The sequence below is a fragment of the Aquarana catesbeiana genome, linkage group LG03 (assembly GCF_042186555.1).
Source record: "Aquarana catesbeiana isolate 2022-GZ linkage group LG03, ASM4218655v1, whole genome shotgun sequence".
Taxonomy (NCBI): domain Eukaryota; kingdom Metazoa; phylum Chordata; class Amphibia; order Anura; family Ranidae; genus Aquarana; species Aquarana catesbeiana.
In genome coordinates, this window is record NC_133326.1 from 661,886,339 (window position 1) to 661,898,827 (window position 12,489).

General features: G+C 42.7%; 1 protein-coding gene across 1 annotated transcript in view; it reads left to right on the top strand.

Annotated features, from left to right (window-relative positions):
• The window catches only part of C3 (complement C3), a 130,189-nt gene that overhangs the window by 11,194 nt on the left and 106,506 nt on the right, over positions 1 to 12,489 (top strand). Inside the window, exons 5-10 of the mRNA XM_073622812.1 lie at positions 995 to 1,089; positions 4,202 to 4,284; positions 7,645 to 7,732; positions 7,911 to 8,013; positions 9,580 to 9,700; positions 11,715 to 11,830. Of these exons, the coding sequence (XP_073478913.1) occupies positions 995 to 1,089; positions 4,202 to 4,284; positions 7,645 to 7,732; positions 7,911 to 8,013; positions 9,580 to 9,700; positions 11,715 to 11,830 (606 nt within the window). The remainder of the gene's footprint in view (positions 1 to 994; positions 1,090 to 4,201; positions 4,285 to 7,644; positions 7,733 to 7,910; positions 8,014 to 9,579; positions 9,701 to 11,714; positions 11,831 to 12,489) is intronic.

Sequence of the window (12,489 nt, forward strand, 5' to 3'; positions counted from 1 at the left end):
CAGACAAAGAATTTAAAGGGTTGAGAGAAACCATTTAATGCTGAGAAGGGTGCTTACAATGATCAGCTTTTGTTTATTTACTCTATGTAAAACTTTTATCCCAAAAGGAACAAAACTGTAATGCCCCGTACACACGGTCAGACATTGATCGGACATTCCAACAACAAAATCCTAGGATTTTTTCTGACGGATGTTGGCTCAAACTTTTCTTGCATACACACGGTCACACAAAGTTGTGGGAAAATCCGATCATTCTGAACGCGGTGACGTAAAACATGTACGTCGGGACTATAAACGGGGCAGTAGCCAATAGCTTTCGTCTCTTAATTTATTCTGAGCATGCGTGGCACTTTGTCCGTCGGATTTGTGTACACACGATCGGAATTTCCGACAACGGATTTTGTTGTCGGAAAATTTTATAGCCTGCTCTCAAACTTTGTGTGTCGGAAATTCCGATAAAAAATGTGTGATGGAGCCTACACACGGTCGGAATTTCCGACAACAAGGTCCTATCACACATTTTCCATCGGAAAATCCTATCGTGTGTACAGGGCATTAGTGTAACTGCTGAACAAGTTGAAAGAAATTGGAGTTTGGCTTCAGTTTGTTAGTGTATCTAAATCTGCTGGTCCATCTAACACTCCCCTGCCCCCTGACTGACAATGATGTTGTCCAAAGGTGCCCCCTGTGCTCCTTCATCCAGAGTGGAGGTACTATAATACAGGAGGTGTGTTACTGATCAGATCACCAGGTAAAAACAAAGGGAAAAAAGCCTAAAAAAAAAAAAGAAAATGAATGCAGCCACCACATCTCATGATTGGTAAGCTGCTATATATAAAATGTATGGTTGTGGGCTTAATTCGGCTTTAATTGTGTACTCAGTTCAAATTGCCAAGATTTCTAACAGGCTTTTTTAATCTGCCACTGGCCGTCCTCTTCAGATGTGCTTCATTTCTTTGTATACTGACCACTAACTTTTCTCCTCTTTTTCCAGACTCCTGAAAACATTATTGTTAAGAGGGATACCGTCAAACAGGATTCAGCCTCAGGCATCCTCTCCCTGTCTTATAAACTGCCTGAACTTGTAAGGTGAGGATATATGCTTTTTTTTTTTTTTACAGTTAATCAGGTCCCACTAGATTTAGGGTCCTTTCACACTGGGGCGGTTTGCAGGCGCTATTGCGCTAATAATAGCGCCTGCAAACCGACCCGAAAGTGCCGCTGCTTTAATTCCAGTGTGAAAGCCCCGAGGGCTTTCACACTGGAGCGATGCACTAGCAGGACGGGAAAAAAAAGTCCTGCTAGCAGCATCTTCGGAGCGGTGAAGGAGCGGAGTGTATACCGCTCCTTCACCGCTCCTGCCCATTGAAATCAATGGGACGGCGCAGCTATACCGCCGGCAAAGCGCCTCTGCTGAGGCGCTTTGCGGTGGTTTTAACCCTTTCTCGGCCGCTAGCAGGGGGGGTAAAAAACCCCCCCGCTAGCGGCCGAATACCGACGGTAAAGCGGCACTTACAATAGCGGCGCTTTACCTCCGACAACGCCCCCGCCCCAGTGTGAAAGGGGCCTTATAGATGTGAATGAAATGGGTAAAAGATGGCTTCAGCTCCTGTTCTCCAATTGTAGAAAACTTCCAGATGCGTTTCGCCCTTTTTTTAGGGCCTTTGTGATTAAAGTTTTTGTAAAGCCCAAAGTTTTTTACCTTTATGCAATGCATGAAGGTAAAATCCTTCAGTATGCAGCTCCCCCCACAGCCCTCCCAGCAATATGCACACAAGCGGCTACTGTTCTGGCTCTCTGCCTTCTCATTGGCTGAGAGACCACAGCAGGAGCCATTGTGAATCACAGCCAGTGAGGAAGGAGCGGGGCTGAGCCCAGTTTTGTGTGTCTTATAGACACACAGAGCGGGGCTCGGGAGCGAGCATGCATGGGTGCCCCATAACATTTTTTACTATGGGGGCACTCAGCAGGGGGGAGGAGTCCAGAGCACCAGCGGGGGACCCGAGAAGAGGAAACATGTATAACATGTTTGCAATTTTTAAAAAATGTAAGGTTTTAGTATCACTTTAAGCCCTGAAAAGGGTGAAATGCATCTGAGTTCTCTACAGGCAGAGAACAGGAGCTGAAGCCATCTTTTACCCATTTCATTTACATTGGGAAGTCGGTGTCTTTGTGCAGACAGCCACCATTTTGTTGAAGTCTACTGGAGTCTTACAGTCTGATCCTGTCTGCCTTGCACCAGCCTATCTACATGCTGATCTGAATGATACAGGTTTGGGGGGCATTTGAGTGGTACCATTTTCATTGTTTTGTGCCACATATAAATATATACAATAGATAATACACATGTGTGGAAACTCATTCAAACAGACAGCTTCTTCCTGTATGGGATGGATTACTCCACAACCCAAGGTGCAACCAAAATGTTATTTTTAAGGAGAAGTAAACACAAGAATATAGATTCAGAATAACAAAAGAAAAGAGTAAGAAAAATACTATCGTAAAAAGCGTCTGGCATTTAGGCAGCATTTCCTTGATGGAAACACTCTACTCTCACCCTGCTGAACTCTTAAGACTAAAGTAGCTACACCGATCACCCATAACATTCTGACCACTGACAGGTAAAGTGAATAACATTGATTATCTCGTTACATTGTCACCTGAAAGTGGGTGGAATATATAAGGCAGCAAGTGAACATGTTGTCCCTGAAGATGATGTGCTGAAAGCAGAATAAAATGAGCAAGTGTAAGGATTTAAGCAACATTGACAAGAGCCAAATTGTTAGGGCTAGACAACCGAGTCACTGCAGCTTTTGTGTTATGTTCTGGGTCTGCAGTGGTTAGGACCTACCAAAAGTGGTCCAAGGAAGGAAAATTGTCAAAGCGATGACAGGGTCATAGGTGGCCAAAGCTCACTGATGCACATGAGGAGTGAAGGCTGACCCGTGTAGTCCGATTCAATAGGAGAGCTACTAAAGGTCAAATTGCTGAAAAAATGAATGCTGGTTCAAATAGGAAGGTGTCAGAACACACAGTGGGGTTGATTTACTAAAGGCAAAAAGACTGTGCACTTTGGAAAGTGCAGTTGCACACGGCAAGAGCAGTTGCTCCAGAGTTTAGTAAATGAGCAGAAGCTCTGCTGACTTTCATCAACCAATCATGTGCAACCAAAAATGCTGTTTTTTTTATTTGCCTTGCATGTGATTGGGTATTCTTTGCAAAGTGAAGCTTTACCTCATTTACTAAGCTCTGGAGCAATTGCTCTTGCCGTGTGCAACTGCACTTTCCAAAGTGCACAGTCTTTTTGCCTTTAGTAAATCAACCCCAGAGTATCACAATTTGTTGTGTACGAGGCTGTGTAGCTGCAGACCGGTCAGGGTGCCCATGCTGACCTGTGCCCACAGTCAAAAGTACTTACAATGGGCACATGAGCATCAAAAATGGACCACAGAGCAATAGAAGAAGGTGGCCTGGTCTGATGAATTCAAGAATGGTTTGAGGAACACAACAACAGATATGCTTGGAAAACAAGTCTGATCCATGGAAGTCCCACCTCACAGCTTACAGGACTTAAAGGATATCTAAACGTTCCTTTTAAAAAAACAAAACAAACATGTCATACTTACGTCCTTCCTGCAGTTGGTTTTGATCCTCCTCTCCTGGCTCCTCCTTTTCCCGAGTGCCCCATTGGAGAGCCGCTCTCCCTGGGGGCACTCGCGTGTCCTGCTGCTGCGTCCATTGACACAGACAGCAGGACTCAGCCCCCCTGGCTCCCGCGTCATTGGATTTGATTGACAGCAGCGGGAGCCAATGGCTGCACTGCTATCAATCTATCCAATCAGGAACTGAGACACCAGCTGGAGCTGGTTTGCTCGTTCCCGTTGCTGGAGAAACTGGGTTCAGGTAAGTAAAAGGGGGGCTTTGGGGACCAGCTGCATCACAGGAGGTTTTTCACCCTAATGCATATAATGCATTAAGGTGAAAAACCTCAAGGGTTTACAACCCCTTTAAAGGATCTGCTACTGATGGCTTGGTGCAAGATACCACAGCATACCCTCAGAGGTTTAGTGGAGGCCATGCCTTGATAGGACCTGGTGGGTGGTCATAATGTTATGACTGATTGGTGTATATTATCTACTGTAAATGAATGAGATGTGCCATATGCATGGGGATGAAACTGACGCACATTTTTCTTATGCAGTGTGGGGACATGGACCATAGCAGCAAGATTCGAAGACTCTCCTCTTCAGAACTATACCGCAAATTTCGAAGTGAGGGAATATGGTAAGAGGTTTTTACCTTTAAAAAAAAAGAAATGTAGGGTCACTAATAACAGACTGTCCACAGAAGGATACCTCAATCCATGTGGAGCAAACCATCCCAAAGTAATCTGATTTGTTGCAGTTTGCTACATTTTAGTTATAGATCTGTGTACTGAGCTCTACTTTAGTAAAATAAATAAAAAACAATAATGAATTTATTAACAAATGTTTGCATTCAAATTCACACAATGTTCACGCAGGATCCATATTTTTTTCATTTGAATAAAAGTATAAAAAAGGGTGATTTTTTAGTTAAAAGTTGTGTGAATCTTTTGTGAAAAAATATATAAATAAAATAGACCTCAAGGCGTCCAAAAGTAAATATTATTTTTGATGATGATTTTTATTATATTTTAGTTTTTTTAAAGCCCAAATAAACTTCCTAGTAGTTAAAATGAGCTAAATAGTTTATTATTATACGGGATTTATATAGCGCTTTAGAACACAAGGGTAGACAGTACAGTTACAATACAATTCAATACAGGAAGAATCATGGATACCGACACTGGGCACTGCCCAGGGACCCCAGGTGCATAAGGGCCCAATGATAATTTTGCATTACATCATACTTGCCAACTGTCCCGGATGGGGCAGGGTAGGCCTCTCTGAAGAGATGTTTTTTTAGGGATTTTCTAAAAATGGACAGAGTAGGAGATAATCGGACAGATTTGGGTGGGGAGTTATATTGGATTCCAGGTGAATCAAAACAAAAGGATGTACAACATCTTCCTTTCTAAAGCATCCACATCCTAAGTAGAAACTCCTGTCTCCTGCCAGCAGGATGCATAGAAGGATCTTTGTTGTCTGTGTGGAAGCAGTGATCTTTCAGCAGAGGTCCAACACAGCCCCTTTCGAGTCAGACCTATAGATTAGAAAAGATCATGCTTACTGCTAAATGCAGAGCCATAGGCATACCTCTCAACTTCTTGAGATGGGAATGAGGGACACCTATTAGCAAAAGTATGCAGGCAAAGGACACACCCACCTGCCACACCCCCTTAAAGAAGAATTATACATAAAAATGATTAGTTAAACCCCCAAGTGCTTTTCACCACTACTATTCCTTTATATTGGCTTTTAAAATTTACAAATTCTGCAATTTAGAATTTGGATGAACGGTTTAGCACTGGGAAAACTTTTTGATAGATAAAAAGTGCATTTTATATACAACTATATAGATCATATCAAAATGAGGGACAAGTGAGGAGGAAAGAGGGACAGAGGGACTTTGTTCCAAATCATGGACAGTCCCTCGAAATCAAGGACATTTGGGAGCAATGCCATAGGCCTAGGTCTGACTCAGTAGAGGGTGTGTAGGCCACTGCAGAGAGACCACTGCTTCCACAGAGAGAGAAAGAGTCCCACTCTGCAACATGCTGCCTGAGAACAGGCTTTTCTACTCAGAATGTGACTACTTTCTGAGGGAAATAAAATGTAAGATTTTAAACACCTTTGTTTTGAAGCACCTGGAATGTAACTGGCTTAACCACTTGCCTACTGGGCACTTATACCTTCTTCTTGCCAAGGCCAATTTTTGCCTTTCAGCACTGTCCCACTTTTGCCGCGTACACACGATTGCACATTCCGAAAACAAAACCGTGGATTTTTTTCTGACGGATGTTGGCTCAAACTTGTCTTGCATACACACGGTCACACAAATGTTGTCGGAAATTCCGATCGACAAGAACGCGGTGACATACAAGACATACGACGAGCCGAGAAAAATGAAGATCAATAGCCAGTGTGGCTCTTCTGCTTGCGTTGAATTTTGTGTGTCGGAATTGTGTACACACGCTCGGAATTTCCGACAACAAGTTTTGTTGTCGGGAAATTTGAGAAACAGCTCTCAAACATTTGTTGTTGGAAATTCCGACAGCAAATGTCCGATGGAGCCTACACACGGTCAGACTTTCCGACAACAAGCTCACATCCAACATTTGTTGTCGGAAATTATAGTATGCAACGCTATACTTGTAAATAATTGTTATCATTTTTTTCACACAACTAGAGCTTTTTTTTGGTAATATTTGATCACCACTGGGATTTTTATTTTTTGCTAAATAAACAAACAAAGACCGTAAATTTAGAAAAAAAAAAAAAAGTTTTCATAGTTTTGCAAACAGGCAATTTTTCTCCTTCACTGACGTGCGCTGATGAGGCTGCACTGTTGGGCATGGATAAGCTGCACTGATGGGCACTGATGAGGTGGCACTGATGGGCACTGATGAGGCGGCCCTGATGGGCATTGATGGGCACTGATGGGCTGCACTGATGGGCACTGATGAGACAGCACTGGTGGGCACTGATTAGGAGGCACTGATAGGTGGCTCTGATGAGCACTGATGAGGCAGCCCTGATGGGCATTGATGGGCACTGATGGGCTGCACTGATGGGCACTGATGAGACAGCACTGGTGGGCACTGATGAGGAGGCACTGATAGGTGGCACTGATGGGCACTAATAGGCAGCACTGATAGGTGGCACTGATAGGCCCTGATGAGGCTGCGTTGAAAGGTGGCACTGATGGGCACTGAGAGGCGGCACTGATGGGAACTGATAGATGGCACTGGTGGGCACTGGTAGGCAGCACTTATAGGTGACACTGATGAGGAGGCAATGATGTGCACTGAATGGCAGCACTAATAGACACTGATAGGCAGCACTGATGGGCACTGGTAGGAGGCACTGATGAGGCTGCACTGATAGGTGGCACTGGTGGGCGCTGATAGGTGGCACTGAGAGACGGTACTGATAGGCAGCACTGATGGGCACTGATAGATGGCACTGATGGGCACTGGTAGGCAGCCATGATAGGTGACACTGATGAGGAGCCAATGATGTGCACTGATTAGCAGCACTGGTGGGCACACATTGGCAGCACTGGTGGGCATTGTTGGGACTGCACTGATAATCAGGATGTTGATAATCAGCGTCCTGATTATCAGTGTGCATGTCCCTATTACATCAGCGTGAGGAAAGGAGTGCCGATAACTGGCTTCTGTTTAGATATATGATCAGCTGTGATTGGAAACAGCTGATCATGTGGTAAAGAGCCGCTGATTGGCTCGTTACCGCAATCTGTGATCAACAGTGTCCTCTGGACACTGCGATCACAGGACGCGTGGCGGGGGGCGAGATCATGGCACGCCATTATATGACAGCGTCTCAGAACTAGCCGGCCATGCTGTAGCTGTCATTCGGCTATAGCGCGGTCAGCAAGTGGTTAAACTGAAAGTTCAGTTGGGCTATAAGTATTTTGTTCTGCACTGTCAAGGTAAAATTAAATGTGTAACTTCCTAATACCCTCTTTCTCTGTTCTTAGTATTGCCGACATTTGAGATCCAACTGATTCCAGACCAAAGTTTCTTTTACTTTGATGATCAAGAATTTGTCGTAGATTTAAGAGTAAGGTGAGTTCAGTGTAAATATGTGATGTAAAAATGGTTATATCAAAATATGCCGATTTTTTGGGGATGGGTGATATCTATTCTAGTGATCAGTAATATCTGTACAGGAAGTGTGCATTGTTCATTGACAAATGTTTCATTGGTTGGTTTATTTACCGTGTTCTTCTATTTCTTTTCTCAGGTACCTCTATGGGAAAGAGGTGCACGGTTCAGCATTTGTATTGTTTGGAGTAGCGAAGGACGGGGTAAAGACAAGCTTTCCGAACACCCTTAGGAGGATTCAGGTTAGAAGAGTATATTTCAGTTCAACTTTTATTTTCAAAACTCTCAAAACATTTTTAAAAATTAGGCCTTTTTCCTTAACCCCTCGGAGCTGATGCCTCTCGGCCCTTTAACGATTTTAGGATGTTGAGAGGTGGGGCGGTTTTTATGATCATGTGACCGCTGTGATTGGCTGTCACAGCGGTCACATGATCAGAAAGCTCCTGATCACAAGCAGCAATCAGGAGCTTTCCGTTGGTAACTGTTCCAGGAGCGCGCAGCGCGCAGCACCAATATGCAGCCGCACCAAGGCCCACCCACCGAGAGGTTGCATATTTGCATGTGTCCGGCGTTAAAGTAGTATTAAACCCAACACCAAAAATGTAATATATTGCAGCTTACCAGTAATTAGATGTGGTGGCTGCATTAGTTTTCTTTCTTTAGGCTTTTTTTGCCTTATTTTCACCTGGTGATCCAGCCAGTAAGTTTTTTTTCTTCAACAGAACAAAGCTTTCCAACAGAATGTATCAGTTACAGGGATGGGATAAACAATTTATCACTGATAGGGGCCCTTACAACGCATTATCAATCATTTATGTAAAACTATTTACCCAAAAAAAAAAAAACAATGTTTGCTGTAACTGCTTATAAAGTGTGAGCTGGAGTTTGGCTTCAATTTGTTAGTGTATCTAAATCTGCTAGTACATCAACCCTCCCTGACTGACAATGCTGCAGTCTGAAAGCATTCTTAATTTACAGCATTTTTTCACACCTTTCACACACAGTACGGTATATTTACACACACACGCACCATAGTCTTCTCTTTTTAACCTCTTAAAGGCCTCCTACCGCAAATATACTGTGGCAGGGTGGCTCTATTGCACGAAACAACACATACCTGTACATCATTTTGTGCTATAGACAGGACACACGCGCGCTGATTGGCCAGAGGGGGAGACAAAGAGCACACCTCCGCCAGGACCGCCGATCTTTCCCCAGAGAGGCAGAACGACAAGGCAGATCGCCGTTCGGACAGAGGAGAATACGGATCTCTGTGTTCCCCCAGTCAGTCCATCCCCCACACAGTTAGCAAGCACCTCCTTGGGACACACTTAACCCTTTGATCGCACCTGGTGTTAACCCCTTCCCTACCAGTGTCATTAGTACAGTAACATTGCATATTTTTAGCACTGATCACTGTAATAATGTCACTGGTTCCCAAAAAAGTGTCACAAGTGTTAGTTAGGTGTCCGATTTTTACGCCACAATGTTGCAGTCCCGCTAAAAAAGTTGACCGTCGACATTACTAGTAAAAAAAATTAAATAAATAAAAATGCCATTGTGTTTATAGTGTAAAAAATAAAAATCACAGAGGTGATCAAATACCACCAAAAGAAAGCTGTATTTGTGGAAAAAAAAGCACATCAATTTTATTTGGGTACAGCGTCGTATGACCGCGCAATTGTCAGTTAAAGTAATGCAGTGCCGCATCGTAAAAAATGGCCTGGTCATTAAGGGCGTGAAAACTTCCGGGGTCAAGTAGTTAACAATACATTCTTTTTTTCTTTTTCTCATGTTTTATCACTTAGATCGAAAATGGAGATGGTACGGTTACTTTAGAGAGAAAAGATTTTGTGAAGAACTTTAAGAAAGAAGATGACATGCTCCAGTTCACCCTTTACATGTCTGTCACAGTAGTTACTGACTCAGGTGAGTACAGGAAGGGACCTTCACAGGGAATTCATTACATGTTAATGATGATAATTCAGTACTATGTAGGCACAGATACACTGGGAAATTGAAAAGGAGACAATTCCCCTAGCAGTCTCCAAAAAAAGAGAAATGTATTATCTCAGCACCTTGGGCACAATACACGTGACTTGGGGGACAAATGCAGGTGGATGCGTGGATGCTGCGTAGAAACTATAAAAATATATACTGCATATAGATCATAAGTATATATATATATATAGGAAGGGGGAGGGGGAAAAGGAGGGGAAGGAAAAAAAAATAAAAAGAAAACCTCCCTCCAATGTGTATAAAATGCTGTAAAAATGCATGCTAACACCTTATTGCATGTGTTGTGTGTGTGTGTGTGTGTGTGGGGGGGGGGGGGGGGGGAACAAGCTCTTATAGTGATGAAATGTCTAAAAACTTCTTGCACCATTCATATAGGGGGAGATATACTAAAACTGGTGCAGCTGTGCATGGTAGACAATCAGCTTAAAACTTGAGCTGGTTCAATTAAGCTTTGTCAATAAAACCTGGAAGCTGATTGGTTTCTATGCAGAGCTGCACCAGATTTTGCACCATGCAGTTTTAGCAAATAACCCCCATAGTGTCAATATCTGGCGTTTTGTTTGCCCCCTATACTGGAAAAAACAGCTTCCTGGTTCTTGGTGGCGACAGACCAGTGGTACCCAGATGCAGAGAAGGCAATGTTACTACAAACAGGTTTGATTTGTGGAAACCCAACATAGGCCATGGGCTTTTGGCAACAAAATCTTTTCATTTTAAAAAATTCAATTAGGGGAGACATGTTAGCCACTAATGCATCAGATGGGTACACTGTGATTAAGATCCCCAAATATTTAAAAGAGGTAACTACCTTTAGGGGAGAGTGAGACCAGACATCAGTCCACGATGCAGGATATAAAGGCATCAAAGCAGATTTCTCCCAATTTATCTTGATCCCTGAATACTGTAATGCCCCGTACACACGGTCGGATTTTCCGATGGAAAATGTCCGATCGGAGTGTGTTGTCGGAAATTCCGACCGTGTGTGGGCTCCATCGGACATTTTCCATCGGATTTTCCGACACACAAAGTTGGAGAGCAGGAGATAAAATTTTCCGACAACAAAATCCATTGTCGGAAATTCCGATCGTGTGTACACAAATCCGATGGACAAAGTGCCACGCATGCTCAGAATAAATAAAGAGATGAAAGCTATTGGCCACTTCCCCGTTTATAGTCCCGACGTACATGTTTTACGTCACCGCGTTCAGAGCGATCGGATTTTCCGACAACTTTGTGTGACCGTGTGTATGCAAGACAAGTTTGAGCCAACATCCGTCGGAAAAAATCCTAGGATTTTGTTGTCGGAATGTCCGAACAAAGTCCGACTGTGTGTACGCCCTATTAATTCCAAAGGTCTCAATCATCAAACATAGCCACCATCAGCATAAAGGCAAATATGTTCTGTCCTACCTCCCAGAGTGATGCCCTTAAATTAACACCACTAAACTAGGGACATCACTTTAACTCCAAACTATAATAATGGATACAATAAGGTAAAAAGAGCTTCAGGTATCCCTCAAAAAATTAGCAAGCGCCTTGCATTATCAAAACATATACAAAAGAGAGAGAGAGAGAGAGAGAGAGAGAGAGAGAGAGAGAAAAAAAACATATTTTTGTTTATCTGTATTCCCATAGCTGCACCCCAAAACTGTAACCCATAAATAAATAAAAATAGTTTTATTTGTTGTCTACAACCCAACTGAAGAGACTTCCTTCACTTCCTGTTTGGGCACCATAACAAAGAGAGAAGGGAATACATTTCCTCATTACACCCAAAACAAATAATGTTATAGCTGGAAACATAGACTGCATTAAAGGATTGTTTTCTAAGTAATAAAAAGCATTGTAGCTGTTTCAAATATTTTACATTTATCTGTTCCATTTTAGTGACGTGCCTTTAACATCTGTTCCTTCTCTCTTCCAGGCAGTGAAATGGTGGAAGCCGAGTTAGAAAATATTCATATTGTGAAATCTCCCTATAAAGTCCTCTTCACTAAAACTTCTAAGTATTTCAAGCCTGGAATGCCCTTTGACCTTACAGTAAGGATGTTGTGCATCTTATCTAAAATATGTTGATAACATTTAGAAAATGAAATGTCTGGAATTTAACCTCACATCTTCTTGAAGGCATAAATAGCTTCTACTGAGTTGGTATGACCCAAACACAGCTTCACTGTAGGAGGAATTATGGATTAGTGTTATGATTCAACAGATCATCAAACATAAAGTAATGCTGTACACCTACCCAATATCACTTAACACTTGGGAACGACGTAGTGTTTATTACATTTTTAAGGAATAAAAGCAGAACAAATTTAATTCACTGATTCCATTAGAGAAATGAGCTTTCAATTAGTACATTGGCTAATATTTTTATTTTCCTTATCCTTTCTTTATTTTCCCTTCCCCTTTCCTTTATTTTCCCTTTTCATAGTTACATAGTTAGTAAGGTTGAATAAAGACATTAGTCCATCCAGTTCAACCTGAGCGAGTGTGGGTGTGTGTCTACAATTGTCCCTATCCCTGTACATTGTGTCTCATTAAGATACTCCTCTATTATATATTATTTATTTAAGGTACCCATATAGCGCCGTCAATTTTACGCTGCGCTCCACACATACATCGCACACTCACATCAGTCCCTACCCTCAAGGAGCCCACAATCCAAGGTCCCCAACTCACATTCATACACTAGGGTC